Source organism: Pan paniscus, chromosome 11 (assembly GCF_029289425.2).
Source record: "Pan paniscus chromosome 11, NHGRI_mPanPan1-v2.0_pri, whole genome shotgun sequence".
Taxonomy (NCBI): Eukaryota; Metazoa; Chordata; class Mammalia; order Primates; family Hominidae; genus Pan; species Pan paniscus.
The window spans coordinates 45,135,824-45,159,747 of record NC_073260.2 but is presented as its reverse complement, the minus strand read 5'-3'; the positions used below and the strand labels follow the sequence as shown (position 1 = coordinate 45,159,747).

The 23,924-nt window shown below is 42.8% G+C and overlaps 1 protein-coding gene and 1 pseudogene across 6 annotated transcripts in view; one reads left to right on the top strand and one right to left on the bottom strand.

The window, feature by feature from the left end:
• ZNF169 (zinc finger protein 169) overlaps positions 1-16,630 on the top strand; it is a 40,640-nt gene extending 24,010 nt beyond the window's left edge. For all 6 annotated transcript variants that reach the window (XM_055117867.2, XM_055117863.2, XM_055117866.2 and 3 more), the window contains 3 exons: positions 5,034-5,160; positions 5,668-5,763; positions 12,497-16,630. In XM_055117867.2, coding sequence (XP_054973842.1) covers positions 5,040-5,160; positions 5,668-5,763; positions 12,497-14,052 — 1,773 coding nt within the window. In that variant the 5' untranslated portion in view covers positions 5,034-5,039 and the 3' untranslated portion in view covers positions 14,053-16,630. The remainder of the gene's footprint in view (positions 1-5,033; positions 5,161-5,667; positions 5,764-12,496) is intronic.
• LOC117977788 (voltage-dependent anion-selective channel protein 1-like) lies at positions 163-2,804 on the bottom strand (annotated as a pseudogene).
• Positions 16,631-23,924: the final 7,294 nt, after the last annotated feature.

The window sequence follows — 23,924 nt, the reverse complement described above, 5'->3', positions numbered from 1 at the left end:
ATCCCAGACATACAACACTAAAAGATACACTAAATTCTGAAGGTTGCTATACTGCAAAATTGTTTGTTTGTTTGTTTTGAAACGGAGTCTCGCTCTGTCACCCAGGCTGGAGTGCAGTGGTGCAATCTCTGCTCACTGCAACCTCCACCTCCCAGGTTCAAGTGATTCTCCTGCCTCAGCCCCCGGTTAGCTGGGACTACAGGCGCCCGCCACCACACCTGGCTAATTTTTTGTATTTTTAGTAGAGACAGGGTTTCATTGTGTTAGCCAGGATGGTCTCGATCTCCTGACTTCGTGATCCGCCTGCCTCAGCCTCCCAAAGTGCTGGGATTACAGGCATGAGCCACCGTGCCCGGCCAAAAATAGTTTAAAATTAAACAATACAGTGTTCATTTATGCTTGAAATTCTAGTCCTCAACCAAGCTTGTGGCCACCAGCATTGACGTTCTTGCCATCCAGGAGAGCTGACAGTGTCAGTTTGATACCTGGCTTTAGGGTTTGATTGTATCCTAAACCTCTCAGGCTGGAGTTGTTCATTTTAGCCGAGAAGTAGGCATCAGGGTCGATCTAATACTTGGCTGCTATTCCGAAGCTAGTGTTACTGTTTCCTGCTGTCCAGGCAAGATTGACAGCAGTCTCCAACTTCTTGTTCACCTTCTAGTAAATGGAGCTGCCAAACTCTGTCCCATCATTCACTTTAGTGTGAAGCTGGAATTCATCAACCTTGTAGCTAACTACACTGTTGCTCTAGGTCACTCGGGACTTTGCATTCTCAAAATTCATCTGGTAGCTAGCCAGCCAGCCCTCATAACCCAGCACCAGAGCACCCTGGGTTGAGGGCCCAGCAATGTCAAAATCCATGTCTCAGCCCAGGTTAATGTGCTCCTACTTGTACCCTGTCTTGATTTTAGCATTTTTTCCCCCAGTGTTAGGTGAGAAGGATGAATTGAAGGTCAGCTTCAGTTCACGTGCAAGCTGATCTTCCACAGTAACCTCAGTGCCTGGTGTGTTGTCGGTGTTCTATTTCTCTGTAAATGTCAGGCCATATTCAGTCCATCTGTACTTGGTTTCCAGACTGCCCGTCACTTTGGTGTTCTCAGTGTTGGCTGAGCCTGAGCTTGTAAATTCCAATCCATTCTTCTCTTTTGTTTTCAAATCAAGCTTTATTAAGCCAAATCCATAGCCATTGGTGAAGACATCCCTGGCAGATTTGCCAGGATCTCATATGTGAGTAGCACAGCCATCTTCTCAGAGGTGGCGGCAACAGGCTCAGAGGCAGCTGTGACAGGGGCTCTGGTGCAGAGTCAGGTTTCCCTCATGCTGTTTTTGTGATCGTGAGTTCTCACAAGATCTGATAGTTTAAAAGTATGTAGCACTTCCCTCTTGCTCGCTTTTTCTCCTGCCACAATGTGAAGATTTGCTTGCTTCCCCTTCATCCTTCCATCATGATTGTAAGTTTCCTGAGGCCTCCCATCCATGCTTCCTGTACAGCCTGTGGAACTGTGAGTCACTTGAACCTCTTTTTTTCATAAATTACCCAGTCTCAGGTAGTTCTTTATAGCAGGGTCCCCTGAAACAATCAGGAAGAAAAGAAGAACATGGTAAGGAAGACATACAGGGTAAATGTAGGCATTGCTATTCTTCATGAATTTCCTAAACTTGTTGATGGCTGAAGCAAAGATTATCGTCTGGTCTGATGTGGATTTGAATGTATATAGAGGAAATGCTTAGGAAAATTATGTTTTTAAACAGAAAGAGTAAGGGGATGTAATGGGAGGTAAGTTCTATACAATTATTCAAACTGGTAAAATGGCCAGGTGTGGTGGCTTATCCTGTAATGCCAGCACTTTGTGAGGCTGAGGCAGGAGGATTGCTGGAGCTCAGGAATTTGAAACCAGCCTGGGCAACATAGTAAGACACCATCTGTTAAAAAAATAAAAAAAATTAGCCAGGTGTGGTGATGCACACCTGTGGTCCCAGCAACTTGGGAGGCTGAGGCGGGAGGATTGCTGTAGACTGGGAGATTGAGGCTATAGTGAACCATGATCATGTTGCTGCACATCAGCCTAGGTGTCAGAGTGAGATCCTGCCTCATAAAAACAACAAAAAAGCAAGCTGGTAAAACGACACCAGCAAATTATGATAAGCTATATATATGTAATGTAGCACCTAGAGCAACCACTTAAAAAGCTATACAATGGCCGGCCATGGTGGCTCACGCCTGTAATCTCAGCACTTTGGGAGGCCGAGGCAGGTGGATCACCTGTGGTCAGGAGTTCAAGACCAGCCTGGCCAACATGACGAAACCCCGTCTCTACTAAAAATACAAAAATTAGCTGGGCTTGGTGGCAGGAGCCTGCAATCCTGGCTACTCAAGACGCTGAGGCAGGAGGATCACTTGCATTTGGGAGGCAGAGAATGCAGTGAGCTGAGATCGTGCCATTGCAGTCCAGCCTGGGCGACAGAATGAGACTCTGTCTCAAAAAAAAAAGCTATACAGTGAAATACACTAAGAAACACTGTAGGCAAATCAAGACAGAATTATAAAAAAGTTTGAGTAACCCATGAGAAATTTGTAAAGAAAACAAAGAGGCAAAAAGCCCAGAGAACAAACAGAAATAAAACTTAAATGGCAGACATTCCAACCAATAAGAACAGAATGCATATTCTTTTCATGTGCCTTTAGAAACACAGATGAAGATAGACATATCCTGGGCCATAAACCAACATAAAGCAAAAATTTCTTTAGTTAAAAATATTTTTTCTAATTTAAGTCATGTAATGTTGGTCATATCGATAGGCTAAAGAAGAAAAATCATGATTTTATCAGTTAATGCAATAAGACTTTAGCAGAATTCAACAACCATTTGTAAACAAAACAAACTCTCAGTACAATAGGAACAGAGGAGAATCTTCTAAAAATCTGCAGCTAACATTCTTTTTAAAATTTTGGTAATACATAACACAAAATTGACTATATATTTTTACAATTCAGTGGCATTAAGTACATTCACATTGTTATACAACCATCACCACTTTCCAGAATTTTTTCATTATCCCAAATAGAAATTGTGTATCCATTAAACAATAACTCCCCATCCCCACTCCCCCCAGCCCCTGGTAACCTCTGTTTTACTTTGTCTGTATGAATTTGCCTATTCTAGGTACCTTACATAAGTGGAATCATATATTTGTCCTTTTGTGACTGGCTTATGTCACTTGGCATATTTTCAAGGCTTATCTCTTAAAAACATCCATCAGAAAAGGTCCCTCCTTTTTAAGGCTGAAAAATACTCCATTGTATGTGTATACCACATTTTCTTTATTCATTCATTTTTATTCATTCACATTTTCTTTATTTATTCAGTTGATAAACATTCAAGTTGTTTCCAGCTGTTGTGAACAGTACTGCTATGAACATTGGTGTACAAGTATCTGTTTGAGTCCCTACTTTCAATTTTTGGGGGTATATTCCTAGGAGTGGAATTGTTGGATCAGATGCTAATTATATGTTTAATTTTTTGAGGAACTGCCAAACTGTTTTTCATAGAAACTGTATTGTTTTACATTCCCATCGGCAATGTGCAAGTTTCCAATTTCTCCATACCCCACAAAAATATGTTTTTCTTTTTTCTGGTAGTAGTTATCCTGTTTGTGGAACAGTATTTTTTATTTAATTTATTTTTAATTAAAAAAATTTTTAAACATCTACTCTGATTCTGGTCTATGGAACAGTATTCTTTTTTTTTTTTTTTTTTTTTTTTGAGATGGAGTTTTTTGCTCTGTTGCCCAGGCTGGAGTGTAGTGGTGTAATCTCGGCTCACTGCAACCTCCACCTCCCAGCTTCAAGCAATTCTCTGCCTCAGCTTCCCAAGTAGCTGGGACTACAGATGCTTGCCACCACGCCCAGCTAATTTTTGTATTTTTGGTAGAGATGGTGTTTTACCATCTTGGCCAGGCTGGTCTTGAACTCCTGACCTCATGATCCACCCGCCTTGTCCTCTCAAAGTGCTGGGATTACAGATGTGAGCTACTGCATCTGGCCAGAACAGTATTCTTAATGGTGAAAGATTAAATGCATTCCTTCCACCATTGGGAACAAACCAAGGTTATATCTGTTCTTACCACTCTCATTCAACATAGCGCTGGAAGTTCTAACCACAGCAATAAGGCAAGAAAAGGAAATAAAAGACATACAGATCATTAACAAAGAAATGAAACTGTTCCTATTTGCAGAGGACATGATTGTCTATGTAGAAAATCTCAAGGAATGAAGGGAAAAAAAGCTTTTAAAGCTAAGTAAAGTTTAGTCAGGTTGCCGTATAGAAGATAAAACAGACAAACAATTGTATCATATGTCATAGCATGAACATATGGTTACTGAAGTTAAAATACAGTACCATTAAAATTACTTAAAAAAAGAAGAAAGCTGAAGAAATTCTCAGGTGTAAATCTAACAAAATGTGTAGGGTCTGTTTGCAGAAAATCACAAAATGTTGATGAAAGAAATCATAGACTGTCTAAACAAATGGAGAGACATACTGTGTTTATGGATTTGAAGATCCAATATAGTAAAGATGTAAGTTCTCACCAAATTGATATACAGGTTTAATGGGAATCCTGTCAAAATTTCAGCAAAGGCTTTTAGAGATATAGACAAGATTATTCTAAAATTTGCATAGAAAGGCACAGGCACAGGCTATTTTAGAATAGCTAAATCAACTTTTAACATGAAGAATAAAGTGAGAGGAATTGGTTTACCTGATTTCCAGTCCTGCTATGTAGCTGCGATAATCAAACTTGTGTGTTTGATCAGTACAACAGAGAGTCCAGAAATAGAACCAGCATCAATGTATGGAGGGGATTAATAGTCTTGAATATATGGAACCAGGTTTCAGGTTAAAAGCAGGATCCGTAAATCTCACTTGGGTGCTCTAGGACTGCTTCTTTCTGCCTTGACTATAGTTAGTGGCTTAAGTTGATTAGTGGGCATGGCTGGCTGTTGAGTGAGCAGGGATGTGTTTGTGTTACAGGCATTGATGGCCTTCTGGGATGTGGCTGTGGCCTTCACCCAGAAGGAGTGGAAGCTATTGAGTTCTGCTCAGAGGACCCTGTACAGGGAGGTGATGCTGGAGAACTACAGCCATCTGGTCTCCCTGGGTAAGGCTGGCCTGTTTAAGGTTTCAGATTCTGCTTGTGGGTATTTTAAGCTCTTACATAGCAAGCTGCCATGCTTCTGACTCAGAAAAACAGTTTTTTCCCCTATTCCCCCAGAGAATGCCTGGCTTTCATAGTGCAGTTTTGTGTGTGTGTGTGTGTGTGTGTGTGTGTGTGCGCGTGCACATGCTGTGAGCGTGTGGTGTGTCTGACACTGCATTTTTCAGGCCTGTTTACCCTGGCTGGGCTCCTCCTCTAAGGTTATCTTCCTTCAAAAGGAGGAATATTTTTATTGACTCAAGCACAGGGTAGAATCAACATATTGCCTTTAGGTCTAGGATCCCCTCCCTGTATGCATCCTTTCTTAGCATTCAGACATAGTTTACTCCACCCCTGCCCCTCCCTACCACCTTCTGGGTTTATTGCATTCCTGGGTTGGCTCTGAGTTCTGAGATAGCCTCTTAAGCCACTAACTCAAGATCACCTTGGTTTTTCTTTTCCTGTGAGTAGGAATTGCATTTTCCAAACCAAAACTCATCGAACAGCTGGAGCAAGGCGACGAACCTTGGAGAGAGGAGAACGAACATCTTCTGGACCTTTGTCCAGGTGAGTGGGAAGCCCTGGGCAAGCGAGGGTGCAGGGCAGTGAGGAGCTCAGCAGGTAAGGAAGGAGGGTCTATCTTTGAGGTGCTAGGAGGAAGTTCTTCTTCAGGCCTCCTAGGCCACTGGTAAAGGCTGCATGGCACTGCCTGCCTTCCACACTGTGTGCCTCCCCCCAGGACAGGGCACCCCTGGCATTCCATCTCCTTCCTCCATCAGGGAGCCTCAATCCTCACTTGGCTTCCTTTCTCGAGCACATTCAGGATTTCTCCATTCTTGGGCTCATGTGGTTGGCATGATCTTCAAAACAGTACCTGTCCTTTGAGACTAAGTCCCTGCCCCTGGTTTTGTTTTTTTGTTTTGTTTGTTTGTTTTTTTTGAGACAGAGTCTCGTTCTGTCACCCAGGCTGGAGTGCAATGGCATGATCTCGGCTAACTGCAACCTCTGCCTCCTGTGTTCAAATGATTTCTCCTGCCTCACCCTCCTGAGTAGCTGGGACTACAGGTGCCAGCCATCATGCACAGCTAAATTTTTTTGTATTTTTAGTAGAGATGGGGTTTCACCGTATTGGTCAGGCTGGTCTTGAATTCCTGAGCTCAGGCAATCCATCTGCCTTGGCCTCCCAAAGTGTTGGGATTACAGGCGTGAGCCACCACGCCCAGCCAGTTTCTATTCTTAACCTGGTAGCTTTTTTGTGCGTCATTTCTATCCTGTAAATTCTCATAACTTTGTTTCTTTTATCATAGATTATTTAAGATTACAGCAAGGTGTGAAAAACTGTACAATGAGTAGGGTTGGGGCAGCCCTATACCCTAAGAGATAGCATGTTATAAAACCAGGTAATAGCCCCATACTTTTCCTGATTGTGTCCCATTCCTCCGCCTGTTTTCTGAGTTAGCATTCCATGACTGTCTTTATCCTTTTATTCCATCTGATGGGTTCTTCACTCATATAGGGTGTTGTTTTGCATGTCTGTAAACTTCTCTGCACATAATGTTATTAAGTTGTTTCCAACTTTTTGGCTATGAAATAATCTTGCTCTGTATTCTTGTATGCCTCCTTGGGAACACGTCCAAGAGTTTCTCTTAAGATATATACCGGCCAGGTGCAGTGGCTCACACCTGTAATCCCAGCACTCTGGGAGGCCGAGGCAGGTGGGTCACGAGGTCAGGAATTCGAGACCATTCTGGCCAACATGGTGAAACCCCGTCTCTACTAAAAATAGAAAAATTAGCTGGGTGTGGTGGCACATGCCTATAATCTTAGCTACTTGGGAGGCTGAGGCAGGAGAATTGCTTGAATCCGGGAGGTGGACGTTGCAGTGAACGGAGATTGCGCCACTGCACTCCAGCCTAGAGGTGACAGAGCGAGACTCCATCTCACAAAGAAAAAAAAAAAAGATATATACTTAGGTGTGTAGTAGCTGGTTCACAGACATGCATAGCCTCAACTTATATAAGTTATGCCAACTTGTGTTCTGAAGTGGGCATGGCAGCTTATGCTCCCAGCAGGAGTCTATGAGAATTCTTGTTGTACATCCTCACCAACATTTGGGATTGTGAGACCTCATGTTTTATCCATCTATTCAGCTGGAAGTGAAATCTCAGAGGGGTTTTTAAGTTGCTTACTAGTGAGCATGAACATCTTTTCATATGTTGCTTGGCCCTTCCTGTTTCCCCATCTGTGATTTGACCATTCAAGGTGTTTGCCTACTTTTCAATGGGTCTATTCTTTTTGTTATTGATTTGTAGAAATCCCATATAAATTATGGAAACATTTAGGTCTTTAATTGGAATTAATTTTATATGAATGCTGGGAGATAGAAATAAATTTTTGCCTGCTTTATCTTCTTACTTGTTTATTTTCATGGTTTCCTGGCATTTTATTTTTGTTTTATTTTTTGCTTTTAAATATAACTATATAGCTGGTATTACACTATGTAGCAACTGAGTGCTTTTGTCTTTTTAAAAGCATTTCATTATATAAAAATGGGGTGGGCACAGTGGCTCACGCCTGTAATGCCGGACTTTGGGAGGCTGAGGTGGGTGGATCACTTGAGGCCAGGAGTTTGAGACCAGCCTGGCCAACATGGCGAAATCCCGTCTCTACTAAAAATACACAAATTAGCCGAGCCTGGTGGTACATGCCTGAAATACCAGCTACTCGGATGGCTGAGGAGTGAGAATCGCTTGAACCTGGGAGGCGAAGGTTGCAATGAACTGAGATCACACCACTGTACTCCAGCCTGAGCTACAGAGTGAGACTCTGTCTCAAAAAAAAAATAAAGTAAAATAATGATTAAAATGTGCTTAAGATACAGCAATTAAGGTATAAGATATGTTTTTAAGGTATAATCTACACTTATATAGGTGTGAAATTTGGTTAGTTTTGGCATATGTATACATGCATGAAACCACTGCCACAGCTAAAGTAACAAGCATGTCTGTCATCCTTGAAAATTTTCTTTCGCCTTACTGTAATCCTACCTCCCACTCCTTCCTGTCCTCCCCTGTACCTGGGCAACCACTGATCAGCTTTCTATAATTAGAGATTTGTCTGCATTTTCTAGAATTTGTATAACTGGATTATACAGGATACAATTGGATTCTTCACTCAGCATAAGTATTTTGAATTTTATCTATAATGTGTGTATCAATAGTTTATTAATTGTTATTGCTGAGTATTCCTTTATATGTCTAGGTCACATTTTAATACTGACCTATTAAAAGGTATTTGGGTTTTCATTTTTGACAAATATAAATAAAGCTGTTTTAAGCATGCAAGTTTTTGTGTGAATATAATGCTTTCATTTATGTTGAGTAAATACCTGGGACTGGAATGGCTGGGTTGTATGATGATGGATACAATATATATTCAACTTTTGAAGAAACTCACAAACTGCTTTCCAAAGTGGCTGCACCATTTCACATTCCCACAGCAGTGTATGAGAGCTCCAGGTGTTCCATATTTGTCAAAACTTGGCTTGGTTATTAATTTCAGACATTCTTATAGCTGTGTAGTGAGTGGCATCTTACTGTGGTTTTAACATTTTCTTAATGACTGATGATGTTGAGTATCTTCATGCGCTTATTTGCTATCTTATATCTTCTTTAGTGAAGTATGTTTTCACATCTTTTGCCAATTTAAAAATGTGGTTTCTTATTTTTATATTACTGAGTTTGAGAGTTCTTCACATATTCTCTGTAGAAGTCCATTATCAGATATATGATTTACAAACATTTTTTCTGTGGTTTACTTTCTATAATCTTAATAGTGCCTTTCAAAGAGAAATTTTTAATTTGGATGAAGTCCGGTTTTCAATCTTTTCTCTTATGAATTGCAGTTTTGGTAGTGTATTTAAGAAATTTTAGTCTAAAGTAAGGTCAAAAAGATTCTCATTTTTTTCTTTTAGTAATTTTACAATTTTTAATTACATTTAGGTCTATAAGCCTATTTTGAGTAAATATACTTGATAAAAGATCTGAATTTATGTACTTTTTTAGGGGAGGAAGGGCATACAAATATCCAATTTTTCCAGCACCATTTATTGAAAACGCTACCCTTTTTTAACTGAATTTCCTATGTATCTTTGTGGAAGATCAGTTGACCGTATGTGATAGGTCTATACCTGGACTCTATATTTTTTCTACTCCTCTGTTAGTGTCTCTATGCCAATACCACAGTTTTGATTACTGTAGCTTTATTAGGTCTTGAACTCACTGTAAATCCTCCATCTTCTTTGGGAAGCTGAGGCAGGCGGATCACAAGGTCAGGAGTTCGAGACTAGTCTGGCCAACATAGTGAAACCCCATCTCTACGAAAAATACAAAAAAAACTAGCCAAGTGTGGTGGTGCGCACCTGTAATCACAGCTATTCGGGAGGCTGAGGCAGGAGAATCGCGTGAACTCGGGAGGCGGAGGTTGCAGTGAGCCAAGATCACACTATTGCACTCCAGCCCAGGCAACAGTGAGACTCTATCTCAAAATAAAATAAAATTAAATTAAAAATCCTCCATCTTTGCTTTTTTTTTGCAAGTTCCTTTCGTTATTCTTTGTTTTTTCATATGAATTTTAGAATCAGCTTGTCAGTTTTTAACAAAAATGCCTGCTGAGATTTTGATTGGGATCGAGTTGAATCTGTATCAATTTGTGGAGAACTTACACATAAATAATACTGTGTCTTACAGTACATGAACACAGTATAGCTCTCCATTTACATAAGACTTCTTTCATTTTTGTCGGCATTGTTTTGTCATTTCTGGTATACAGGCCTTACATATCTCTTGTCAGATTTGCCCCTAAGTATTTCATATTTTGATGCTATTTTTAAGTGTCAATTTTCAGTTGTTTATTGATGGTATTTAGAAATAAAATGGATTTGTGTATGGTGATTTTGTATGCTGTAATCTTGCAAAACTCACATCTTTTTCCACTGGAATATTTTAATATGAAGGACCTTCTCTGTATTCCAGATGGAATGTGAATGGCAATCCCTAAAGCTGCTGAAGTTCCCTCTTGCAGATATGATCTTACTGACTCTAATCAATGATACAAAGAGTTTTTCTTAGGAATAGTATGGTCAAAAATAAGAAATACGTATTTTGTGATTAAAAATAGTTAACAAATAGAATAACATATAAATCAGTATTGTATTTATAATCGTCTGCCTTGAACCAAGGGTCTTCTGTTAAGTAGTTTAATTCCATTAAATTGTTCACTTCTGTTCTGATAGGGCACTTGAAACCCTGATTCAGTTTCTTGCTATGGGTTGCTACTTGCCAGGTGCATTTCTGATCAATGCTCTTAAAAATTTGTTCCATGGGCTGGGCGCGGTGGCTCACACCTGTAATCCCAGCACTTTGGGAGGCCAAGGCAGGCAAATCACTTGAGGTCAGGAGTTTGAGACCAGCCTGGCCAACATGGTGAGACCCTGTCACTACTAAAAATACAAAAAATTAGCCAGGCGTGGTAGGTGCGCCTGTAATCCCAGCTACTCAGGAGGCTGAGGTGGGAGAATTGCTTGAACCCAGGAGGTGGAGGTTGCAGTGGGCTGAGATAGTGCCACTGCACTCCAGCCTAGGCGACAGTGCGAGACTCCTTTAAAAAAAAAAAAAAAAAAATTTTGTTCAAGGAGACTCAATTTCTAATCTGAGTTAAAAAGCAGGAGTCTTTAAACAAGATTAAAAAAGATAAACTAGCCATGAATAAGAAAATGCCTTATTTTTCTCTTACCGAATACTTTGCTTATTCACTACAGCAAACAATTTCAGAGATGATGAAAGCAGACTTCTCTATTGAGGGTTGTCCCATAATGACTCATAAGAACTTAGTCCTGCCGAGCGCAGTGGCTCATGCCTATAACCCCAGCACTTTGGGAGGCTGAGGCAGGTGGATCACCTAAGGTCAGGAGTTCGAGACCAGCCTGGCCAACATGGTGAAACCCCGTCTCTCACCTAAGGTCAGGAGTTCAAGACCAGCCTGGCCAACATGGTGAAACCCGATCTCTACTAAAAATACAAAACTTAGCGGGGCATTGGTGGTGCACGCCTGTAATCCCAGCTGCTCAGGAGGCTGAGACAGGAGAATTGCTTGAACTAGAGGTTGCAGTCAGCCAAGATCGCGCCACTGCACTCCAGCCTGGGCAACAGAGCGAGACTCTGTCTCAAAAAAAAAAAAGAACTTAGTCCATAATTACCTAGGAGTTACGGTATCAACTTATGGAAGCTGAAAGCACTGCCAATTTCCAGAGCCTTTAATTTATACCATCATGGGAATTAGTATTATCTCCAATTGGCAGCCTATTTAAACCTAGAAACAAAATTTTTTGAAAAAGTCAATTTGTATAGTTTTAACAGTTTTTGTGCATGGATAAGAATATGCTTAAGCTGAAATATGTATAATCCCTGAAACATCTTTATGCTAATAAGAAGTCATCTATTATTAACTTCAAACGCTGAGCTTCTCCTTAATTCACCAGATTTTTTTAAAATCCTGGATTATTGAGCAAAACGGTGTACGTAGTGTTGTGCAATGCTATTCGGGGAATATACTTGGCTGCAGTCTTCCCAGAGGCTAGAGGACAGCACCTTCATTTGCCAGGAGGGCAGCATCAGGGATTCCTCTTCTTCAAGAGGACTTAAGGGTGTCCATACAGTTCAGGAGACAACTCACATCAGGCTGATATGGAAGCTTCCTGGCCTAAAGCCTATTCCACACGGGAACCAGGATCTCTTGCTACAGCTTATCTGATTCGTGGGTGCCCCTTACTTGAGTCACCACAGTCAAGGAAGCCCAAAGCATGGCTCCCCTTCAGATGCTAAGATCTTATTTATAGCACCTTCAAGATCATAATCAGTCTGTTTCTTACTGCAGCTCAGACACCAAGTTCTTGGCTCTTGCATAAACAGCAGGCCAAACAAATGTTTCTCAGGCAAGGTTTAATAGGCTTGAGCTGGAGCAAAAGCAAGGGAGCGGCGCCCAAGAAAGGAAGATAAATGTGTAACTCTACTTGCAGCAATTTATAGAGCTGAAGCTGCCTGTGATGCTTTTTTGAACCTTTTAGTTTGGCTGATAGGACTAGTTTGTAGTGTGGGTTTTCTGTGCTGCAATAGAGCATGTAATGTGCCCTTGTGGGTTGGAAGGTAGGTCTTTGTTGTGAACATCTGAAGAAAACTGCTGGGCAGGTATTACAATCCATGGTCACCTGTGGTGATTCTGACCAAGACTTTCTCTCTAGCAGAGCCTAGAACAGAATTCCAGCCAAGTTTTCTCCACCTGGTGGCCTTTTCTAGCTCGCAGCTCCTCAGACAATATGCGCTAAGTGGCCATCCCACACAGATCTTCCCAAGCTCATCTGCAGGAAGTGACTTCCAACTAGAAGCTCCAAGATGCTCTAGTGAAAAAGGAGAAAGTGGAGAGACAGAAGGCCCCGACAGCTCATTAAGAAAGAGGCCAAGCAGAATTTCTAGGACATTCTTCAGCCCACATCAAGGTGACCCAGTAGAATGGGTAGAAGGGAACAGAGAAGGAGGAACAGACCTTCGCCTGGCCCAAAGGATGAGTCTTCGGGGGTCAGACACAATGTTGAAGGGAGTAGACACTTCAGAATCTGGAGCAGTCATACATGGAAACTATAGACTGGGACTTAGCAAAAAGTCAAGCCTGTTCAGCCACCAGAAGCATCATGTGTGCCCTGAATGCGGGAGAGGCTTTTGCCAGAGATCAGACCTTATCAAGCACCAGAGGACACACACCGGGGAGAAGCCATACCTGTGTCCTGAGTGTGGGCGTCGGTTTAGCCAGAAGGCCTCCCTCTCCATACACCAGAGGAAGCACTCGGGGGAGAAGCCGTATGTGTGCAGGGAATGTGGGCGACACTTCAGGTATACATCCTCTCTCACTAATCACAAGAGGATTCACTCTGGGGAGAGGCCCTTTGTATGTCAGGAGTGTGGGCGAGGCTTTCGCCAGAAGATAGCCCTCATTCTACACCAGAGGACGCACTTGGAGGAGAAGCCCTTCGTGTGTCCTCAGTGTGGGAGAGGCTTTTGCCAGAAGGCATCACTCCTCCAGCACCAGAGCTCACACACAGGGGAGAGGCCCTTCCTGTGCCTTGAGTGTGGGCGTGGCTTCAGGCAGCAGTCACTCCTCCTTAGTCACCAGGTCACACACTCAGGAGAGAAGCCTTATGTCTGTGCTGAGTGTGGGCACAGCTTTCGCCAGAAGGTCACTCTCATCAGGCACCAGAGGACACACACAGGGGAGAAGCCTTACCTGTGCCCCCAGTGTGGGCGGGGTTTTAGCCAGAAGGTCACCCTCATTGGACACCAGAGGACACACACAGGGGAGAAGCCCTACCTGTGCCCTGATTGTGGGCGTGGCTTTGGTCAGAAGGTCACCCTCATCAGACACCAGAGGACACACACAGGGGAGAAGCCTTATCTGTGCCCCAAGTGTGGGCGTGCATTTGGCTTTAAGTCGCTCCTCACCCGACACCAGAGGACACACTCAGAGGAGGAGCTTTATGTAGACAGGGTGTGTGGACAAGGACTTGGCCAGAAGTCACACCTTATCTCTGACCAAAGGACACACTCAGGAGAGAAGCCCTGCATTTGCGATGAATGTGGGCGCGGCTTTGGCTTTAAGTCTGCCCTCATCCGACATCAGCGGACCCATTCTGGGGAGAAGCCCTATGTCTGCAGGGAGTGTGGGCGTGGCTTTAGCCAGAAGTCTCACTTGCATAGACACAGGAGGACCAAGTCTGGTCATCAGCTCCTACCCAAAGAGGTCTTCTGACCTTTCCTTTCCCCGTGAGTGTGAAGCTGGCAGAAATCACTAGTAAATGCTTCAGTTTCCTGAAATGGAATGGGAAAAAAAAATGTTGCTTTCTTTCATCGATCATGAGATAGTTGATTTTTGGTTTACTTTCTATATTCACAATTTGTCTTGGCTTGCTAGGGGTTCCATAACAAAGTACCCCAGGCTGGGTGATTTTGACAATGGAAATATATTTTCATATGGAGGCTGGAAGTCCCAGATGAACGTATTGGTAGGTTTGGCTGCTGCTAAAGCCTCTCTGTTTGGCTTGCGGATGGCTGCTTTCTGGCCACGTCCTCACGTGGGCTTTTTTCTGTGTGTATGCTTTCCTGGTGTGGCTTCCTCCTCTTCTAGGGACACCAGTCATTTTGGATAGAGCCACAGCCACATGGCCTCATTTAACCTTAATAACCTTCTTAAAGGCCCTATCTCTAGATACAGTCACACTACACGGTTGGGACTTCAACATATGAATTTTTGGGAAACCCAATTTAGTCTATAACACTCCACTACCAAAGTTCAGGTCCCTCAGACATTCAAAATACATTCACATGATCCCAACAGTCCCAAAATTCTCTACCCATTTCAATTTCAACTCTAAATCCAAAATCTCATTTAAATATCATCTAAATCAAGTGTGAATGAGACTTTAGGTACAATTCATCCTTAGGCAAAATTCTCCAGGTGTGATCCTGTGAAACCAGACAGATTATCTGCTTCCACAATATTCTACAATGGTGGGACAAGCAGAGGCTGGACTTCCCCATTCCAAAGGAGAGACATGAGAAAGAAATGAAGCATGATGGATCCCAAGCAAGTCTCAAACCTGGCAAGGCAACTTCCATTAGATTTTAAGTCTCGAGAATAATCCCCTTTGGCTCAGTGCTCTGCCTTCTGGGCCAACTGGATTGGCAGCCCTGCTTTTTAGGCTCACGGGAGCTGCAGTGTCGCTCCCTTGGCCCTTGGCAGCGGCTCCTGGCCCACTGAAATTGAGGAGGAGACACACTTGCCCTCTAGACCTGTACTCTCTGGGCCCATTAGAACCTTTGAGAATCACATTCTTCCCTTTTCTTGATTAACGTACGTTTGCAACTGGATAGCTCTATTGTACCTTCCTGTAGAATCCCAGAAGTCTAACAGCCTGCCTTCATTTTTGTCCTGTCTCTTTCTCTATTCAGTTCAAGCTGGCAGCATTTCTGGTGAGATGGTTAATTGGTTCCATTCAGACCTATACTAATCTCTTTATCACATGGTTGTCCAGCCACACCCTAGTGTTCTTTCAAGAACATACTTTCTCATTTTTTGCAATGCGGACAGGCTGAGAATTTTCCAAATCTTTAAGTACTGGTTCTTTTTTGCTTAACAGTTCCTTCAATTTATCTTTCTCCTCTAATATTTTACTATAAGCAGCAAAGAGAAAACAGACTCCACTTGCATCACTTTGTGTAGAAATATCACCTGAATATTCTGCACTGCCTCACTCACAATTTCTATACTCCACAAAACACTAGAACGCAATTTGGGCAAGTCCTTTGCAAGGATTCCAGTTTCCCATTACCCATTCCTCATTTCTGTCTGAGACCTCACCACAATCACCTTAAAATTAAAAAAAAAAAAAAAACCACACATTTTGTAGATACGGGTTTTTGCTGTGTTGCTTAGGCTGGTCTCATACACCTGGCCTCAAATGATCCTCCTGCTTTGCCCTCTCAAAGTGTGAGCCACCACACCCAGCCCAGAACCTTTTAACATCTACATTCCTACCAACAGTGTTTTAAAGGTCATCCAGGCTTTTCCTAACATGTGCCTCAGAACTCTTGTAGCTTCTTTCTACCGAGTACCCAGTTCCAAGCCACTTCCACATTTTAGGTTACAAAGCATCCCAATCACAGTACCAAAATCTATATTAATTTGCTAGGGCTGACATAAGAAAACACCAGACTGGGTGCCTTAAGCAATAGAATATTTATCTTCTCACAGTTCAGGAAACTGGAAGTCCTAGAATGAGGTGTTGGCAGGTTTGGTTTCTACTAAGGCCTCTCTCCTTGGCCTGCAGATGGCTGCCTTCCCTCTGTGGTGTCACATAGCTTATTCTTTGTACACACACTTTCCTGCTGTCTCTCGTTAAAAGGACACCAGTGATACTGGATTAGGGCAACACCCTAAAGAACTCGTTTTAACCTTAATTACAACTTTAAATGTCCTGTATGCGAAAACAGTCAGTCACACTGGGGATTAGGGATTCAACATATGAATTTGGGTGGGGAGGGACACAATTTAGTCCATAACACTCTGCCTTCTGGACTTCCAAAATTCGTATCTAGCCGTGAGCGCCTGCCATAAGAGTGCTCTCTTGAATTCCTTTCCTTTCTCCATAAGTGTGAAGATGGCAGAAATCAATAACAGATGTTCCACTTTCCTGATATGGAATGGAGGAAAAAGAGTTGCTTTCCTTCATTGATCATGAGATAGTTGGTTTATGCTTTACTTTCTGCACAGTGGTCCTTTGTATTTTATGGTCTTTTGTTTTAATAAACTGCTTCTCTACAAAGCTGCATACCTGGCTATGTACCTCATTCACTGATACTTTGAGGAGAACCCCAAGGCATTCAACCTCTTCGGAGACATGGAGGAATTACTCTGCGTATTTATTCTAGGCTACTGTCCTATGGGACGGGGATAGTACGGTCTTCAACCTCACCTCTTAGAGCCACTGGCCACATGCTCACCTTCCCTGATGCCAGATTGAAGGGCATTTATTCACATCCTTGTCATGTTAGCTATGCCTACGTGCCAGTGATCCAGCCCTTCAGCCACAACCTTCCTTAAAACTCCAATCAGGAGCTAAGGCTCTGAAGCCACCCACCCTTCTATCCAGCCCAAGACACTGCCCCCTTAGCTGTAGTCCCTCCTGTTCCCTGATCCCTAGAGCCCAAATGCCCCAGATCCTGACAAATGCCTACACCAAGAATGGCCCTGCCCCTGTTCCTTCAGCACCGAATGTTTACTACATGGTCAGTCTCCCCAGTGCTTGGAGCCACTGCTGGCTCAGAGGGGTTTTTCACCAGAATGAAAAGAAAGAGATTTTAGTTTGGAAGAATTTGCCTTGGGAGGATAGACGAAAGAAGAATGACAGATGGAGGTCACTGACCCCAGCATCTCAGCTGGAGACAGTCTTTGGGTTAGCTTTGGTGGGGATGCCCTGAGACCACTGGGGACAGCCCTTATCAACACATTTTCACTGAAGCCATTTTGCCTCAGCGAGTTATCCAATGGCCAGAGCTGAAGTCACAAGGGAAGCATGGTGTGTGTGTGTGTGTGTGCGCGCGCGCGCGTGCACGCACGTGCACATGCATATGTGTGGTATGGGGTCATTTCATGCCAGCAGTTTAAAAATTTCTACTGAGAATATAAATAGAAGTAATAACCATTCCAGCATATATATTGACCTTGTACTTGAAAGTGTTTTTCCATAATGGAAGTTTCTATGGCCATTCACCCAAAATGGACCTGATAAATGATATATAAATAAAAAACAGGCTGGGCGCAGTGGCTCACACCTGTAATCCCAGCACTTTGGGAGGCCAAGGTGAGTGGATCCCTTGAGGTGGGGAGTTCGTGACCAGCCTGGCCAACATGGCAAAACCCCATCTCTACTAAAAATACAAAAGTTAGCCAGGGCGTGGTAGCAGACACCTGTAATCCCAGCTACTCGGGAGGCTGAGGCAGGAGAATCACTTGAATCCGGGAGGCGGAGGTTGCAGTGAGCCAAGATTGCGCCATTGATTCCAGCCTGGGCGACAAGAGCAAGACACCATCTCAAAAAAAAAAAAAAAAAAAAAAAAAAAGTGTGTGTGTGTGTGTATACATATATATATGGAACTTTTTTTAAAATAATATCTCTGCTAGATACATCTGAAACCTCTCTTTTAGATAAAAATGGTGATGAAAGAAGGGGAAAAGAATGATTTGATTGGGTTAATAGAAAACCACACCAGAAACGAATATTAGTGTTTTATGGAAATAAGAAATCTATGCCTGGCCGGGCGCAGTGGCTCATGCCTGTAATCCCAGCACTTTGGGAGGCTGAGGCAGGCAGATTACGAGGTCAGAAGATCGAGACCATCCTGGCTAACACGGTGAAACCCCGTCTCTAATACAAAAAATTAGCTGGGCGTGGTGGCAGGCGCCTGTAGTCCCAGCTACTCAAGAGGCTGAGGCAGGAGAATGGCGTGAACCCGGGAGGTGGAGCTTGCAGTGAGTAGAGATCACACCCCTGCACTCCAGCCTGGGCAACAGAGCGAAACTCTGTCTCAAAAAAAAAAAAAAGTTTAAAAAAAACCAAAACTATGCTTAACACTACTACACAACATTCAGCTATAGGCCTTTTGAAAAGAAAAAACATACCACCAAAACAACTTTCGGGTTACTCTGTTTGAACTCTGGAATATGATAGACCTGGCTGTTAATACCTAAAAACAGCACAAAATGAAATATAAAATTAGCGACTCCAGGCCAGGCATGGTGGCTCACGCCTGTAATCCCAGCACTTTGGGAGGCCGAGGCAGGTGGATCACCTGAGGTCAGGAGTTCAAGACCAGCCTGACCAACATGGAGAAACCCTGTCTCTACTGAAACTACACAGTGGCGGGCGCCTGTAATCCCAGCTACTCGGGAGGCTGAGGCAGGAGAATCGCTTGAACCCAGGAGGCGGAGGTTGCTGTGAGCCGAGATCGCACCATTGCACTCCAGCCTGGACAACAAGAGAGAAACTCCATCTTAAAAAAAAAAAAAAATAGTGACTCCAATTTTGGTAACATTGGATTAAGATAAAATGTTTAGGAATAAGTTTAATAAAGAATGTTCGAAACCAACAAGTAGAAAACTATAAAGCACCACTGAAACCAGAAATAGACTTCAATAAATAGAAAGGCATCCTCTCTTCTTGGTGAGAACATCTCAATATAATGAAGATATCAGTCTCACTAACCTTATAGTTTACAAAATTTTGCAATCTCATTAAAAATTCTAATGAGTTTTTTCATTGACATGGACTACAAGTTAATCCTAAAATCCTTACGGAAAATTAAAGAATTGCAACAAAAATGCTGCACAGGAAGTGCTTTAGAGGGACTAGCCCTTCCAGATTTGAAAACTTGACAAAACCTCTATAATTTAAACAGCATAGTAATGGCATATGAATAGGTCAAAGTAACAAAAGAGCAGAATGCATTAAAAAATGCCTATCAAAAGGTGGAATATCAAATCACTGTGGCAAATACTCTTTTAATAAATGGGACATTGACTAGCCATTTCAAAAATAATAAAATTCCATTCCTCCCATCATACATGAGAATTTATAATGGGTCAGAGATTTCAATGTGAAAAAAATTTTATTTTTTCACATTGCTAGAAGAAACATGCTAGATACTAGAAACATGCTGGAAGAAAACTTGGATGAAATAATCTTTAACCTGGTATAGGGAGAGGCTTTCTAATTCTAAATCCAGAGCCAGTAAAGGATTAATAAATAATGTCTACAAATACCAAAAAACGTTTGCATGGACAAAGTGTGCCGTAACATCAAAGACAAATGACTACAAAAAATCTTTATCAACATGTAAATCACCATACTTCACTGATAAAGGGTTAATCCTGAGGCCGGGCATGGTGGCTCACGCCTGTAATCCCAGCACTTTGGGAGGCTGAGGAGGGCGGATCACCTGAGGTCAGGAATTTGAGACTTGCCTGACAAACATGGTGAAATCCTATCTCTACAAAAAATACGAAAATTAGCCAGGCGTGGTGGTCCACATCTGTAATCCCAGCTACTTGGGAGTCGGAGGCAGGAGAATTGCTTGAACCAGGGAGGCCGAGGTTGCAGTGAGCTCAGGTTGTGCCATTGCACTCCAGCCTGGGCAACAAGAGTGAAACTCCGTCTCTAAAAAAAAAAGAAAAAAAAAGGGTTAATCCTTACTTTGTAAACGTTTTAAAAATTGAGGGGAAAAGATTAGAAATCCTATAGAAAAGTGGGCAAAAGTCATGCACAGACTCTTTACCAAAAGATGTATAAACATATGAAAAGATGTTCAACTTCACTCATGGTAAGAGAAACGTAAATTACAACTACACTGAGATACCATTTATCACCCATCAGATTGTCAAAAACTTAAAAAACCGTACTCTCTACGGATAAGACTGTGGAGAAACAGGCATTTTCATACATTGTTGGTGGGAATGCAAAATGTTTTAAGTCCTATAGAGGGAAGTTGGCAGTATTTAATTAAATTATATATACACATACCTGTTGACACAGCAAGCAAGCGCAGGGATAAATAAGAATTTATCCCTTAAGAGTCACCTCCAGGCCGCATGCAGTGGCCCATGTCTGTAATCCTAGCACTTTGGCAGGCCCAGATGGGCGGATTGCCTGAGCTCAGGAGTTCGAGACCAGCTTGGGCAACATAGTGAAACCCTGTCTCTACTAAAATACAAAAAATGAGCCAGGTGTGGTGGCGGTTGCCTGTATTCCCAGCTACTCAGGAGGCTGAGGTACGAGAATTGCTTGAACCTAGGAGGCAGAGGCTGCAGTGAGCTGAGATCATGCCACTACATTCCAGCCTGGGCAACAAAGGGAAACTGGGCCGGGAGCTGTGGCTCATGCCTGTAATCCCAGCACTTTGGGAGGCCAACGTGAGGTCGGCAGTTCAAGACCAGCCTGACCAACATGGAGAACCCCCATCTCTACTAAAAATACAAAATTAGCCGGGCGTGGTGTCGCATGCCTGTAATCCCAGCTACTCGGGATGCTGAGGTCCTGAACCCAGGAGGCGGAGGCTGCGGTGAGCCGAGATCACGCCATTGCACTCCAGCCTGGGCAACAACAGCGAAACTCCATCTCAAGAAGGAAAAAAAAGAGTCACCTCCAGTGATATGAATTACAGGTGCACATGATTACTTGTCAGCATTATTTATAGTTGCAAAATATTGGAAGTTGCTTGGACATTCAAGCATACGAAATGGATTGAATAACGCATGATGGAGTCAAATATAACCGTGAAAAGAATGAAGAAGGCCGGTTGCGGTGGCTCACGCCTGTAATCCCAGCACTTTGGGAGGCCAAGACGGCGGATCACAAGGTCAGGAGATCGAGACCATCCTGGCTAAGACGGTGAAACTCTGTCACTACTAAAAATACAAAAATTAGCCAGACGTAGTGGCACATGCCTGTAATCCCAGCTACTCAGGAGGCTGAGGCAGAAGAATTGCTTGACCCCAGGAGGCGGAGGTTGCAGTGAGCTGAGATCACACCACTGCACTACAGCCTGGGTGACAGAGAGAGTGTTTGTTTCAAAAAAAAAAAAGAACAAATGTTTTAGGAAGATAATTTTAAGATATGTAAATAACCTTTTTTTTTTTTTTTTTTTTTGACAGGGTAGGGTCTTGCTCTGTTACCAAGGCTGGAGAGCAGTGGAACAATCATGGCTCACTGCAGCCTCTACCTCCCGAGCTGTAGCCATTTTCCCACCTCAGCCTCCCAAGTAGCTAGGACTATAGTCGTAGTCTGGCTGGAGTGCAATGGCGCAATCTCAGCTCACTGCAACCTCCGCCTCCCGGGTTCAAGCGATTCTCCTGCCTCAGTCTCCCGATTAGCTGGGATTACAGGCATGCACCACCACACCCAGCTAATGTTGTATTTTTAGTAGGCACGGTTTCTCCATGTTGGTCAGGCTGGTCTCGAACTCCCGACCTCAAGTGATCCACCCACCTCGGCCTCCCAAAGTGCTGGGATTACAGGCGTGAGCCACCGTGCCAGGCCCATGTTAGTTTTTAATATTTTTTAATATGAGTGTGCATATAGTTGTTAGTATGTTATTTTATTATCTCTTAAATGACTACGGGATCTGTGGTTATATCTCCTCTTTCATTGCTGGCATCATTTTTTTGTTTTTTTGTTTTTTTGAGACGGAGTCTCGCTCTGTTGCCCAGGCTGGAGTGCAGTGGTGCGATCTCTGCTCACTGCAAGCTCAGCCTCCTGGGTTCATGCCATTCTCCTGCCTCAGCCTCCCGAGTAGCTGGGACTATAAGAGCCCACTACCATGTCCGGCTAATTTTTTTGTATTTCTAGTAGAAACGGGGTTTCACCATGTCAGCCAGGATGGTTTCGATCTCCTGACCTCGTGATCCACCCGCCTCGGCCTCCGAAAATGCTGGGATTACAGGCGTGAGCCACCGCACATTGCTGGCATTCTTAACTTGAATCTACTCTATTATTTTAGCATCAGAAGATTATGAATTTTACTGATTGTATTAAAAAACAATTTTAAGCCAGGTGCGGTAGCTCAAGCCTGTAATCCCAGCACTCTGGGAGGCCAAAGCAGGCGGATCGCTTGAGGTCAGAAGTTTGAGACCAGCCTGGCCAACATGGTGAAACCTCATCTCTTCTAAAAATCCAAAAATTAGCCGGGTGTGGTGGCGTGCACCTGTAGTCCCAGCTACCTGTGGCAGGAGAATGGCTTGAACCCAGGAAGCGGAGGTTGCAGTGAGCCAAGATCACACCATTGCACTCCAGCCTAGGCATGGTGAGACTCCATCTCAAAAAAAAAAAAAAATTAAATTGTATTGATTTTCTCTTTTCAATTTTATTGATTTCGTCTTTTACCTATTATTTCCTGTCCTCTGCGTGCTCTGATTTTATTTTGCTCTTTTTCTGGTTTCTTTAGGTGAAAGCTTAAATTATTGATGTGATACTTTTCTTCTTTTCTAATATATGCTTCTAACGCTGATTATTTCCCTCTTCACAATGCTTTATCTGTACCTTACCACGTTTTATGTTTTATTTTTATTTAGGTCTGTATTATTTTTAATTTCCCCCAAGATTATAACTCATGAGCTATTTAGAAGAATGCACTTCAATTTCCAAATGTTTGAGAACTTTCCTTTCCTTCTCATTTTTATGTAATTAAAGCTTATACTATAGACACATTAGATTAAAATTCAATTACACTTGTTTGGTTACATTGTATAGGTTGTTCAAGTATCATTGGAGCAAACTTTTCAAATATTAACTTTATGTAGTGGTTGTCAGTCTTTTGCACTTGTAGAGTGGCAAGTAAAAAATACCCTGAAAATATGGCCCTCAGGCCGCTGGAGAAGCTCACAGAGACAGAAATAGTGGGAATTTTCTGAGTCCTCAGTGCTCATTACTTTCTAGGCCAGCACACAGGGATCCAACAAAGCCAGAGTTAGTGTTCATTAAAGGGCAGTGGGATAGAAGGATGGAGAATGCCCTGGTATCACCTAGCTGGTTCTAATGACCCATGCAGGATCCCATGGTATAAGCTGGCTTGTAACATAACTCGTTCAAGACTCCTTCTGTGCATTAATGAGCGAATCTGTATTTGAACATGTTCACATGAACAGATTGGAAGAGACGATAAATTTACCATGAGTAATCCCTTTAGGATTGGTTTTAGGAACTTACTGATCCTGTATTCATCTTGGGCATTTGTCTGTTGTATTTGCTGTCACAGAATGTCTTTTAATCCCAAATACACTTCTACAGATCCATCCAATACAAGTCCCTAGTCGTGATCTTTGGAATGAAGTAATACATTTCAAAGAACATTAGAAGGAAGGACTATGGCAGGAGAGATGGAATTGGTCCTTCAGAGGACTGGGATGAAGATGAGAAATGAACCAGCATTAGGACAGCCTTAGTCTCAATACATTTGCCTAACATAAGTTCAAAGGGCACAGTTGTGTGCACAAAGTATCCTTGATGACATCATAACTCAGAATTCAGTAAAACAGCTCATCAGGTCCCTCACAGGGGATGTGCTAGGGTGGTG